Consider the following 13,501-nt stretch of genomic DNA (forward strand, 5'->3'; position numbering starts at 1 on the left):
GTTGGAGTTTTTAAACAACCGTAGAGTTGCGTTAGACGCGAAGAGGAGGCTCCAGCTCACCGCTCACGAGCTGCTCGCACACTTGTCTGGCTATGGAGCGCATCATGTTCTGGGACGCAAAGTCTCCCTTGAAAACAAAGACCTCTTTGTCAAGACATGGCACTGTCTTTACTCATTAGTCGCGAATGATAATTGTTTTGGCCGTTTCCTATGAAAACAATACATACCCTCTCTCCTTTCTCTCCTTTAAGGCCAACGGCTCCCTATCGGAGGGAAGAGATGTGTGAGAACGAGCAACAACGTCTCCCACGCGATCTCTTTTCATGACCCGCCATCAAGAACTTACTGGGTTTCCGGTTTCTCCTGATTTCCCTGGCTTTCCGGTAATTCCTGGTACACCTGGATTTCCAGGGTTTCCCTGAAGAAAAAAAAAAAAAAAAAAAACACAAAGATTATCTAAAATGCAACTGCACAGTAAACATAATTGCAACGTTTAACTCCTGCTCCCTATTAATGTTTGTGTAACAAGCTTTAAGTTGAGTTTTATGCTTTGACAACTGCAGTGGGGGAATATAAGGGGGGGGGGGGGGGGGGGTTGGGGGGTGCAAAAGCTGCCAAGAACACTAAAGAGTAGATGGAAACACACACATGCCCAACAGCCAACTGGGATGCAAGCACACACACACACACACACACACACACACACACACACACACACACACACACACACACACACACACACACACACACACACACACACACACACACACACACACACACACACACTCTGGGAGCATTCAGGACGGTAAAAGTGCGTGTGAATTATATGCTGGCGTGTTGCCTGCTGGCTTCATGTCTGGATTAAGTGGATTCCGACCTCGTCTAACCGCAGAAGAGGAAAACGAGATGCGTGCACCATCATCGTGCCCGTGGAGAGGGCTTCAGACTATAGTCTGCTTTTTTTTTTTAATTTTATTTTTTTTATGTGCAGTTCCAGCAGAGTGCAACTGTGGAGCCAGAGAAGTAATTGGTGCAGATATAGCAGGAAGGAAAGCATGCTCCAAGGAATAGTTGTTTGGCTCTTTTTTTTTTTTGGTTAAAAAACACAAAGACAAAGAGACACACAAACACACACTCACTCACCATGGGCCCTGGTGGGCCTCTGGGTCCAGATGGTCCCTCCTTTCCTGGTGGCCCCTGTGTAGAAATAACATACAATCGCACATGGTGTACAACACACTGGGGACCCTATTCATGCAATACATCAGTGTCATAAGTTAATATTGGTTTCAGCCTTGAATCTGTCGTTTGTAATTACGCTCAAGTTCAGCGGCTCAATTATTTTAGCTCCGGGGGGGGGGCAAGTGAGAACACGCTCTGGCCCACGCGGGGCTCAGTGGGGGAACACGTGCACGACTCGCGTCCTTTAAGCGAAGTACGCATTGGATCAATTTGTTGGCTGGGATACAGTGGGATCTTACCCGCACACCGCTTGGTCCGACGGGGCCCGGAGGACCACGTTGTCCAGGAGAACCCTGGGAGGAAAAAAAAAAGAGGTAAACGCTAAGGATCAGGAGCAACGCATTTGTAAAGATCCCTGTTCGGGTTGTAGAATACGCAACGAAATAAATGATATATTGTCTTTGAAATGAAAAAATGCAATATTTTCTCTCTTGTTTGTTGACTGACATGTTTTCGTCTATAAATCGGAATATGGAGTTTTACATTACACTTTATTTTGAAAGGACAATTGTGCCAATAGGTTGTCTGAAAACGCCTGTTCAGAGCTCAGAACAACCAGCGGCCAATGTTCTCGACTGTCGAACGGTGGGAGTCGGCTGAATGATCTCAACTGGATGAATGAACGTTGCTCGGGCCAAAGAATGGCCGGCCCACTCAGAAGTGCCCTTTCACCCTAAAAAAAAGTCCCCCCTGCAAATATGAAATCTGTAGCAGTGATGTTGACACCCTCAAAGACCTTTGACCTCGTAATGTTTAGCTGGTTTTACGTCTGCGTGATGACATCTGCTGCGAGGAAAAGACGCTCGAGCTTCAGTCTTCACCGAGTCACCGACATCTTGGGCTTTTTTTTGGCAACACGAGTCGGCGCTCCATGATGACCTATCTGCCGCTTGTCAATCAACAGGCCGAGTAGAGAGTGTGCGTCTCTACGGTAAACCTCCTCCTCTCAGTGTGGTTTCAATCTCAGTCCAGGCTGCAGTAGCAATGCTGCTCTCCAGGGATATTCTCCTTGTTTCCTGTTCATAAACCACAGAATCAGAAGGGGGGGGGAGTACCTACTTGCAAGCCAGGCAGGCCCGGGTCTCCGGCATCTCCCTTTGGTCCCTGGCGACCCTGAAGGTGGAGGAGGGGAGGGGGAAGAATGTTTTGTTGAGAGGATGTAGTTTTTGTTTTATCCCTTTTAAGCCTGCGATTGACGTCATGTTTGTGCAAGAACATCTGCAGATTAGAAAATAAATTAGCAAGCCGGGTTGACTTTGGCCATGAATCACACACGCTGTGGATTGGCAACAAAATTAGACTTTTGTATCACCACTAATAAGGTAGAGGAGGGGGGGGTAGGGGGGGGGGGATAATGTGGGACGCATACATTCATCTCCATCTCACAGGAATTCCTGATTGCTGCTTGCGTGGCCTGACTTTTGTATCGTGGGTCAACTTACGGGTTCTCCAGGTAGAGACAGTCCGTTGGGGCCCTGTGGTCCCGGCGGTCCCATCGAGCCTGGGAGACCTAAGTCTCCACGTGGACCAGGTGGACCCTGCAGCGTTACCCAGAGACAACGCAAAGATGTTTTAAAGCCCCACCAAAAAAAAACATTTCTAATCAGACTTTGTACAAAAAATGTACATAACAGTGGAAAGGGGCCCTTAATGTATATGTCCCCATTGAATCTAAACTCAGATGTGTGCAAGTCGCGTTGTTTGATGGTGTGAGCTGATGTAATGTAAGTGGATTTACAATGAAAGTAAACAGAGTTACAAATTTAAAACCTGTAAAATGTGCTTTGAGTAGTGTACAGGGTTACTCACAGGATTGCCGTTTTGTCCTCGATCTCCTCGTGGTCCCTTAGAACCTGGGCTGCCCTGCAAAAGCAACGAGCCACAGGCACAGTGAGTACAACAGGAGTAAAAATGATATTAAAAAATCCCCAAAACCGCCGAATCCTCACAGGGGTTCAGTGAGGTTACCAAGTGCACAACCTCCAGACGTTTTCACTGTTTTTCTTTTTTTTTTCTCAAAAAGGCATTTATCTCTTCTCCACTTCCTCTTGAGCCCACACTTCAGTACATGCAGAGGGTCCGAACCTCTTCTCCTCTTTCCAAAGGAAAACAAAATACCACCACTGATGCGATGGACATCCTCAGCCTCACTAGAGCAGCCTGTCGTAGCTGCACAGAGACGTGTGGCTTTCTCATCATCATCAAAAACAGACGAGAGACAGAGGAAGTGAAGACAGAGGACGGGGGACACGGAAGGGTTGACCGTGGGAGGTTTTTTTTTTTTTTTTTACCGAATGTCCAGGAGGCCCCTGAGGGCCGATGCTGTCCTGTGTGCACGTGCAGGAGTGGGGGAGGGACGGACACTTGGCCTCGTCTCTCTGGAAAGGGAAGACACGGGATGAAGTGGTCAGAAAAGAGACAAAAGATGCACACTTCAGATTCCTAAAGATTCATTTCACTTCCGCGCGGCACTCGGAAATCAAGCAGAGAGAGCGCCATTCAGTGAATCCCGGGAAAAACCGCGGCTTTGACCTCGCTCGCATTTTCGGTTCAAGTTCAGACGCCCCGGCTGACGGTCGGGATGGAACAGTAGCCCATGCAAAGTCGGAGTGAGGACGTGAGGACGAGACGCTCAGCCCGACAGCTGCGAACATTGATCACATTTTTGGAAACGAGTCACTGACATAATGAGTTAAACAACACTGCTGTCATTCACGTGATGTATTAACGTCTGATACATAATTATAGACAGATTGCTGGTAATGGGACGAATGTTGCGTGCGTCCGGTGGTAATTACCGGAGTACTGAACCGAAATACGTATGACTTGCGGTCGGCAAATGGAGCACTTGTTTTGCTGTAATTGCCGGGTCATACGGCTAACAGTCCGTTTGGCAACAACCAGTCCGGGTACAAGGTTCCATTCACCGACGCACTCTCTCCCCGAACCTGCATTCTAGTTATCAGTCTTGTTTTTAGCCCAATTGATACAAAACTCTTTTATTTCTTCTAAGGACCAATATTGTCATTGATTCGTTAAAAACACTGTTAGTCGTACATCAAAAAACCAACATTCCCCGGTAGTGCGCCTACAGATGGGCCCTTTAGGTGATTCTAAAAAGGACATTCGTGCTTACTGTGGAGGGCAGGTCGCAGCATTTGTCTCGGCTGATCCAGCTCAAGCTGCAGACAATATCGAACATCTGGAGCTGGAACTACACAGACAGAAGAAGAAGGGGGGGAAAACATCGAGGGGTGTTACAAATGGCTCCCATTCCCGATGAAAATGCACACTGTTGGAAGCAGGACGACGGCGAGTCCCTCGGAGCGGTCAGTGGGAGCAGATGCAATTTAATCGGGCATCTACACACAAGAGGATTTGGATATTTATCCTTTGGAGAGCAAAGCCTTGGTGCGCTTACTGTCGCAGACTGCCTCTTTCCGCCTGCAGGCTTGGCCAGCTTGCCGAGCACTTCGTAGCCGTCCAGCGTGATGTTGTTGGCCTCCTTGATGGGCTTCTCCGCCACCTCCTGGCAGTCCAAGTGGAGCTTGACTTTCTCCGGGGAGACGCTGATGTGGAGCTGCAGGGAGGGAGAGGATGGATGGATGGATGGATGGATGGGGGGAGGGGGGGGGGTACACACACAATTAACAAAAGTGTATTGTCTTGTCAATACTTTGCAGCTGCCAGCCGTGTTGCAACACAATGACTTGGCCCGAGAGAACAACTGGAGCTTTTGAAAAGCCGGGTTTGGCACTCATTCGTATTTGAGGGACATTCTTTAAGGAAATGCAAGCCATAGAGGGCCCAGGAACGACTTCTCCGAAACCGCTTGGACCCACGTTGCCTGCAGCTTCGTTGACGACGCTGATCATGTGCTCCACGTCGAGTCGCCAGATTGAGTGAACTGTTTAAGTCTTCTGCGGAGCCATGTTAATGATAGATTCTGATATTACCCCCGTGGCGGTTACTAAAAAAAAAAAAGGAAATATACAACAGTTGGCTTTGGAGCTGCAGTCGGCGATTGTATAACAACGCAGGATGACAAAGTGCCAGATTTGGAAGTTTCCTGACCAGAGAAGCCCTGCTCCACATCTTGAAGCAATATCGCCATGCGGCGCGCCATCAAACGTCCTACACTTTCCGTGCTTTTTTCCTCGGCGTTTCCAAATGTTTCCCTCCCCCCCTCCTCCCCCCTCCCCCCTGATCCACGGTCAGACAAGCTCTCTTTATGTCAGGAGAAGCAAGCTTCCATTCCTTTCTACAAAACCCCACCGACCACAGACGAAGGCAGCAGTGGCTGGCAACCGATGACAAAATTACAGTCGACTTCCTTGGCAGCAGAACGGAGTGTCTGGTGGACCACAAAGAGAGAGAGAGAGAGAGGGGGGGGGGGTGTCGTTCGTCCCGGGGTCCTGGCACGGACATAACACCATAAACCCACCACGGCTTCCAAAAACATCTTTGAATGATATACCAGGGCAAAAAAAAAGAAAAAAGAAATGAGCATTTATGTATTGCCTCACTGACCAATAAGTAAACACTGTAAAAAATCAAGGTGGTTACTGGAAGAAAAAAAAATAAGGCCGCAGCTTTCTAGGGGCCATTGTTCAACTCGGTCGATAATACGCGCTGTTAAGAAATCCGGTTCTCCGGCAGCAAAGTGTTGACAGATGAACAATTTCCATCGTTCAATTGTTCACACGGGAGGTTTCCCTGCGCCTCGCCGGGTCAACGCGCAGTCAGGAGTCCGTGTGGGAAGACTTCCCAGCTCCCAGCTCCAATACGTTTGATATATTTCCGTCATTATTATCAGGTTAGATTTTATGGTTCTTGGCTCTTTCCTGAGCGATTCCTTCATACGCCTGTGCCTTCATTTCATCCATGCTGTTAATGATGAATGTCATTTAGGTGAATTAGTGAATTTACCTGAATTAGCATTCAAATAAATCGCTATGGAAATTGGCATTAGATTGTTGTTTAATGCTAACAGTGCTGTTGCCGGACAAGAAATCCCCACTTAAGTCAATCATTTCCAATTTATCTTTCATAATGTGAAGCTTTTTTATGTCTGATCTGGCACCTGCAAACAGTCACTGTGGATTTCTTTGGTGAGAAAAGTTAATTTCCTGTATTTCTCGCTCTCAGTTTTCAGGAAGTCTTCTTCTCTTTGTGTCTCCGTGTCCAAAAAAGAAAGTCGTCACAAATGAAGAGCACAATGACTGCAGTCAGTGGATCATTTTGGCAAAAATAAATGAATTAGCGTGCGCGTATTTTGGCCCGACCTTTGCAAGAAAAAAAAAAAAAAAGCGCCTGAAAGGAACGTTTGATAAACTGGAACTCGAGACTTGAAGAACAATACGTTTTTTTTTGTGTGCTTTTTAGCCCTCCAGTGCACTGTTCAGTGACCACACCGACCTCCTGGCTGGTCACAGCGTGGCCTTCGGTGAAGGAGGAACCTTCTGTGGGCTCCCACCCTTTTGAGTGTGGGAGGGGATTCCCCAATGGACCAGTGAGTGGCTTGCATCTGCTTTAGTCATCTGTGAGAGCTTTCCCACATGGTCTATAAGCAATAGACCATGACCTCTCCAGCCTGGGTTTTATTTTTTTTATTAACCGGGCTTGATAACAAAAGCCGTCGAGCTGTCTTTTAAGATAAGAATAGTTTGGTAATAGATTAAGCGATGGAAAGAAAGTGTGAATGTGAGAAAAATGCAAGAAAACGGTTCTATTCTCTAAAATGTAAAAACAAGACATTCGATCTAGATTTCTTTCCACTTTCTTTCAAAAATCAATGAAAAGAGGATAGAATCTGCAGATGCATCAACGGCGAGAAGCGTCCTTCGTTACTCCACTCAGCCCGAAGCACACACTTTATTACAGAGGTCACTCTGCAACATCCACGGATAATCGTTGGCAAACCACTGGCAACGTGTAAAGACAAACCACCACAGCTGTCGGCAGCGGCACCCACTCAGCAGACCAGCGCATTGGGCAGCTGGGTTAGACCGCTGCAGACCCGCCAGCTCACGGACCAACAACTACAGCACCGCAAAGCAGCCACCCAGTGTACATTCAGACTGCAGTCTCTGCCGCGGCCGCAGAACACACACACACACACACACACACACACACACACACACACAGGCTGCTGTCCAACGAAACCATCAGTGATGTCATTTACATCACAGTCCTGAGTCCGACCCAACATTTTCCAGGGTTCCTATTCATTCATGGAGTTACCCTGCAATTAGGCGTCAAGCGGTCGAAGCTGAACGCTCTGATCCGCGGGGCCAACGCGCCGCTCCCATCGGACCTCCCGCCCGAAACGCTGTACTTTGTAATATCAGCAAGCGGGTTAGCTTTGATGTCGCATAAGGCCACGGGGCATCAAACAGGGTCATTCGTTTTGATTACATTAGAAGGAGGAGTGGTGGAGGAGAGGGGGGGGGGGGGGGGGGGGCTTGAAACAGTCAATACATTGAAAACAGCCGTTTTCCTTCCAGTGATGAATCTAGCATCCAAAGGCATTCTGGGTTGATGATGGAGAGATACAGTGTCCCCCATTGTGCTCCCTACACCCTTCTGTGCTGGAACACAACGGAGGATGTTTTATGTTCGGACTCCGAGGCATCTGATGTCTCTTTTTACCTCTCGCTGCGTGTTGCACACACGTATTGTTTATCGCAGCTATAAACTTGGCACGTGAGCCCTGATTTAGTGGTTAAACCACTGAGAAACAGAGTTTGTCCAACAATAACACCATTTATGGATGATTATTTCAAGATAGTTTGAACAGTAGTTGATTTTAATGAATACTCAAATTACCGGTCTCCACTGGGAGTTCAATCTTAATTTCTTCCTTAAAGGGCTGACGGCACGGATCGGTTTCTGAGACGGTTCAAAACATCTGGATTCAACCTTTTAATCCATTGTTTACAATCCTGACAGAACTATTATTGAGTGTCCTTTGGTACCAAAAACTATAAGGGCTCCAGCAAAGAGTTTAAAGGGGCATTCCACCAATTGTACACATAAAGTTCAGCTCTCGTCATGGGTAATACTACTGAAATCCCTTCTTTAATGTGTGCTGTGGTTCTTTTGCAGTTTTGCATGTTTCGACGAAAGACGTTGCATCATGGGAAAATTGAGATCCCGTTCTTTTGCAGAACAAGGGAAAGCAAATTCAGGATGTCTTGGACTCAGTTGCATCGATTCTCTGTGTACTAAACGCAGGGAGAACTTCTTTTAAAGAGGTACCGCAAAGCCCACCGTTTATGAACCCAGTACAAACAGAACCCAAAATTAAACTCAATCCAATCCGACTGGAGCCGACCCGTTTCTAAATCACGAGACAACTAACGGGAGAGTTTCCCGTCTCTATGTGGTCAGACCCCTTAAACGAAGCATGAAGTCACACAGGATTTAAAAGCCAATATGCGAGAGGAAAAAAAAATGACCGAGTTCTGAATGTAAAAGGATCTGAAAACGACAATCAGCCCACAGGTGACCACGAAATGCTCTCTCTTAACTATTCAAACCAAACGTCAACAGAAGCATCACTGTGTTTAAGAGCCGCGCGCTGGGTTTACCTTGTGGAAGCTCCCGTGGAAAACCCGCTTCACTTGCTGCTCGTTGAACGTGGCTCTCTGGATCTCTCCTCGGGCGTCCTTGTTGTAGAACGTGATCGCTTTGCTGGAGGCTGGAGAGAAAGGAGCCTTTGATTTAAGCGGCCCGACAGCGCGTTAGGATGCGTTGGCACGCAGGGCTAAAGCCGGGCTCTATGGAGAACACATGGCTGTAGAGAGGGAAGGCTGGGAGGGATTGGGCCCATGGTTCTTATTATCTACACGCATTCACCACGTGTGTAACCGTGCATTTGTGAAAGATGCGTATTCACAAATGGCGGGCTTTCTATTAGAGAATTTGAAAAAAAGCTGGGGGACAATCCAAAAGGGGAATGTTATTCAGAACATGCCTCAACTGTCTCATTATTACATCTGACAAACTATAGCGGCGGGTCAACAGGTCAAGTTGTTATTTAAAAGCCCACAGCTGTCTCTATTTTGGGTCAGGTACCAAAATAGAGACAGCTGGGGGCCACGGCAGGATGAAAGACTCACGGTTGACGGTGATCCCGACCTCGGGGTTGTTGTTTTTGTCTGAGATCTGCCAGATATCGAAAGGTTCAGAGGTCGTGTCGGGCAGCAGGCGGAAGAGCAGGATGATGGTGTAGGCCGGGGGGAGACCCTCCGGATGGATTTCCCTGTAAACGTAAAGAGTGACATACGTCGATGACGAGTCATGAGTCAGGACCGCGCCATTGCCACACAAACGATTCGAGGCCATTCGGACCCCCCCCCCCCCCCCCCCCCTTGCAGTGATGCGGCATCCGGTCCGTGGCATCGGCCCGAGAAACCCTTGAGTGATTCGCCAAAATTGCCCACATGCTGAAAACGTTCCGTGTTCCCTCTCGTCGTCTGAAGTCTGAAGCGTTTCCATTTGTGCACGTGATGGCATGTGGCCGCTTCCAGGCACCAAGTGCTCATCATTATAAACACAGGTCGGATGCTCCGCAAAATGCAAAACATCCCTCAAATGAGACCCGGGAGACGCGGAGCTTATTTGTTTGCTCCCTCGAAAACACAACAGGCGGGAGGAGGGCTGGTGCAGGAACTATTCGGCTCTTCCACAGGCTGCAACAACAAATAGGGCTGTGGGCTCATAGCCGAGGGGCACCGGGGGGGGGGGGCTACAGACTACAGAAGCCCCATTATGAATGATGGACTGCGTGCACACGGGAGATAAGGCCAGCAGAGGCTTGGGATGTGGACACAGTTAGACTCATACGGCCTCCGTTTGACGCACACACACACACACACACACAGACACACCCCCATCAGTGTCAGCGCTTACTTCGTGGGCTGGTTTAGGAAGGAGTCCTTGTGCAGCCTGTAGGCGATGTAGCTGTTGAAGGAGCCCGCCTCCATGGACACACCGTTGATGTCGGCGAAGGTCCGGTCGGTGACGTTGAAAGCCTCCAGCATCCTGAAGCCTGGCGTGGGGTGTGAGAGAAGAGGGAGGCACGTAGGGAAGGATGGGAGATGGAAAGAGGGAAAACCTCAATTGTTTGCGTAGCACAACAGCAGCTTCCCCCAATGCAAACACGCTCCGGAGGTATTAGCGAATGTGTAAGGTGCGTGGCGAGGCTCTTTGCTCACCCGGTGTTGTGAACCCATTGATGTAGATCAGGGGGCAAGCTGGAACAGGACAGAAAAGTTGTAAAAGGCTTTGAAAAACAGATTAAGGGTTAGAGAAAGTGATTCATGTCAGTTTGTGCACTTCCTGGCAGGAAATCCACTGAAATGCGGGGAAACCGGTGAGCTTCCTGTTACCTCTGCATGTGCATTGATCAACCCACGATAAAAGCTTTAGAGAAAAAGTCCTCAGCCCAAAGAAATGTTTTTGAATGTTTTTTTGTTTTTTTTTGTGATGCAATAATGTCGGCCTTACTGGACGTGGCGGTTTCACAGATGAAGGTGATCAGGTTGTCCTGGATCTTGGCGAAAGTGTCATAGCTGTCCACCACAAACACGTGTCTCTCGCTGGGCTTGCTGCCGATGATTCTCAACTCCGACATGTCCACATCGGCGACTCCCACCACAAACACGCTGTAGCCTGCAGAACGCACCCGGACACGCACACACACACACACACACACACACACAAAAACAAAGACTGCTGTCAAACCTCCAGCAGCCACACACAGTGTTGATCTTTTCAAGAGCTTATTAAATTAACAACTGGGGCTCTGGTGGATGGAAATAAAGAAAAACAGCTCTTCTAAATACAATAGGGACACAGACAAAAAACAAAGTGCATGGCAATGATTAATAATTCTACACATACCGGAATGTTGCAGTTTCTCTGCGCTCTTCTTGACCTCATCCTGGGAGCGTCCATCCGTGACCACCACCAGCACCTTCGGGACGTTCCTCCTCATGCCGCTGTCCGAGGTGAACACCTTCTCATAGACGTGCTTCAGAGCGATACCTGGATGGAGGAGGAGGAGGAGGACCACAACGAACCAGAGAGGGTTCAGAGAGCACCAAATAGGGAACACTAAGTTAAATATAACACTTACTCATGTGAGGGAGTCAATGGTTATCGATTCTCTTCTTTACAACAATACGTTCCATTTAGACCCCGGTGTTCTTTCAGAGGTGTACCTGTCTTGGTGTTGCCTCCTCTGTAGCGCACATTCTGCAAAGCTGAGATCACTACGCCCTTGTCCTGATAGGTGTTCAGCTTGAACTCCGTCTTGGCGTCGTCGCTGTACTGCACGAATGAAACCTGTTCAAAGAGGACAAAAATTATAAGAGAGAGCGATGAATGGTTGATGCACAAATACAATACGGACCATACAGAAACATACGTTTCAAAACATTGCATTGGGTGGGTTTCATTTACAAAAACGTGCGGATGAAAACTCATCAAAGACACATTAGAGAGGTTCGACGCCGACCTGCATGCCGCGAGGGCTGATGACATCAAATGCTCCAGTCATGCTCTTGACAAACTGGAGGACCTTCAGGAAGCTCTCGTCTCCAATGCTCCAGGAACCATCAATGAGGAAGACCACATCTGCTTTGGCGCCTTTGCACACTGTGGATGCAGGTTCAATGACATCGATGTGAAATGTCAGCAAAGCCACCAGAGTTACTGTTGGCTTTGCTGACGCCAGAGCTCTCCTCACCATCTAGTGCAGGGGGCACTGTTGCCGGGGGAGGGGGCGGGGGCGGCTCCGTCGGCACCTCGGTGGGTTTGATCACTGCGAGGGCGAAACAAAGCAACAACAAAAAAAAAACATTTAGGGTGACGCACCATGACGTGGCAGAATAAAAATCCAAGCTCCAGCTGGTTTGACTGGTGAAGCTGAACTGTCCTCATCGGGGACGAACCAGCACAGGGGGCGTTATCTTACATGTCCTCTCCTTCACTTTGACTCCGGGTCCCTCCAGGTTGGGGGTTTGGGTGAACACTGTGGCTTCGTACAGCGAGTCGGGGGTCAAGCCGTCGAAGCAGTAGTTGCTCTCCGAGCCCCTGACGGTGATCTCCTTAGCTCCTCGCTTGGACGCTGGGGGAGAGGGAAGCCGAGAGGGGAATCCAGGTTGGGCAGATTGAAACACGTTTAAAGCTGCCACCAGCGAGGCGCCTCCACAGTCGGGCATTAACTGAGCCACTTACGATCGATGGGGTTGACTTTGAGCCTGTAGGAGGTGGCGGCTCTGTGAGGGCTCCATCGGATGCAGAAGGTATCATAGCCAACGTTGTAAGTGCTCAGGCCTGTCACGTTCAGGTACACTAAAGGAAAGCACTCTTGTTATTACTTGCGGGGGAAATGGAGTGGCGGCCAAAACTAGAATCAACTTCATTTTGTGCAGATAACACTCACATGTGGTGCCTGTGCCAATGAGAGGCGCACTGAGGCCTGCTTCGTACTGCGCCAGCACCTTCAGGTCATAGGTGGTCCCAGGTTTCAGGTTGTGCAGCTGGTGGGAGGTCACGTCTCCAGCAAACACCTCCAAGGACTCATCAGAGCCTGCGAGTAGACATTAAGGGCCCCCTTATGCGTTAGTATCAAAAGGAAAGTCCCACGAATTGTATAAAAGTTCCTTTGAGGTGTAATATCAAAGAGCATCAAAAGCAATAACGACATGTTCCCACCTTCAGCCTGGTAGATGATCTTGTATCCGGTGACCCTGGAGGGGGCGGGGTCCCAGGACACCCTGAAGCGGGTGTACCACTCATCAGAAACAAGAAGGTTCCTGGGGCCGAGCATCCCCACTGGCGGAAAAACGAGACACAGTCAACACGGCTTTCCCGTCCATCGCTGTGGTTTGTAGTTCTACGTCGTTATTGCCCATTTTGCCACTTTAGATACGGGCGAAATATCTCAATCCGTATCCAAAACAACGGAGACCGATCTAATCCCATTCTCCACTGTCTGTGCGGCGTCTTGCTCGTACCCGTGCGTCCGTCCCCTTCCAGCTGTCCTCCGGCTCCGTCGGCATAGATGGCCGTCACTCTGATGTCATAAGGAGTGTCTGCATCCAGGTTCTTCAGGACCACGTTGTTTCTGTTTCCCGGTACCACGGTCTGTGAGACATTAGCCATGTCACAAAAAAAAGAACGAGATGAGAACATTGCATTCATGTCTGAGGTTCGTCACTGAGCGCTGTGGGTGAATGCTCAGTGA

At 48.8% G+C, this 13,501-nt stretch overlaps 1 protein-coding gene across 4 annotated transcripts in view; it reads right to left on the reverse strand.

Annotated features, from left to right (window-relative positions):
* LOC119227598 (collagen alpha-1(XII) chain-like) overlaps positions 1-13,501 on the reverse strand; it is a 46,926-nt gene that overhangs the window by 4,193 nt on the left and 29,232 nt on the right. For all 4 annotated transcript variants that reach the window (XM_037486515.2, XM_037486512.2, XM_037486511.2 and 1 more), the window contains 25 exons: positions 13,272-13,401; positions 12,970-13,089; positions 12,698-12,844; positions 12,490-12,606; positions 12,227-12,379; positions 11,999-12,073; positions 11,768-11,907; positions 11,472-11,595; positions 11,152-11,295; positions 10,756-10,920; positions 10,464-10,502; positions 10,159-10,297; positions 9,366-9,508; positions 8,835-8,944; positions 4,664-4,822; positions 4,379-4,456; positions 3,534-3,620; positions 3,052-3,105; positions 2,685-2,780; positions 2,302-2,355; positions 1,482-1,535; positions 1,144-1,197; positions 347-418; positions 228-263; positions 61-127 (listed from right to left, as the gene is read on the reverse strand). In XM_037486515.2, coding sequence (XP_037342412.2) covers positions 61-127; positions 228-263; positions 347-418; positions 1,144-1,197; positions 1,482-1,535; positions 2,302-2,355; positions 2,685-2,780; positions 3,052-3,105; positions 3,534-3,620; positions 4,379-4,456; positions 4,664-4,822; positions 8,835-8,944; positions 9,366-9,508; positions 10,159-10,297; positions 10,464-10,502; positions 10,756-10,920; positions 11,152-11,295; positions 11,472-11,595; positions 11,768-11,907; positions 11,999-12,073; positions 12,227-12,379; positions 12,490-12,606; positions 12,698-12,844; positions 12,970-13,089; positions 13,272-13,401 — 2,557 coding nt within the window. The remainder of the gene's footprint in view (positions 1-60; positions 128-227; positions 264-346; positions 419-1,143; positions 1,198-1,481; positions 1,536-2,301; positions 2,356-2,684; positions 2,781-3,051; positions 3,106-3,533; positions 3,621-4,378; positions 4,457-4,663; positions 4,823-8,834; positions 8,945-9,365; positions 9,509-10,158; positions 10,298-10,463; positions 10,503-10,755; positions 10,921-11,151; positions 11,296-11,471; positions 11,596-11,767; positions 11,908-11,998; positions 12,074-12,226; positions 12,380-12,489; positions 12,607-12,697; positions 12,845-12,969; positions 13,090-13,271; positions 13,402-13,501) is intronic.

The sequence above is a fragment of the Pungitius pungitius genome, chromosome 14, assembly GCF_949316345.1.
Source record: "Pungitius pungitius chromosome 14, fPunPun2.1, whole genome shotgun sequence".
Classification (NCBI taxonomy): Eukaryota; Metazoa; Chordata; class Actinopteri; order Perciformes; family Gasterosteidae; genus Pungitius; species Pungitius pungitius.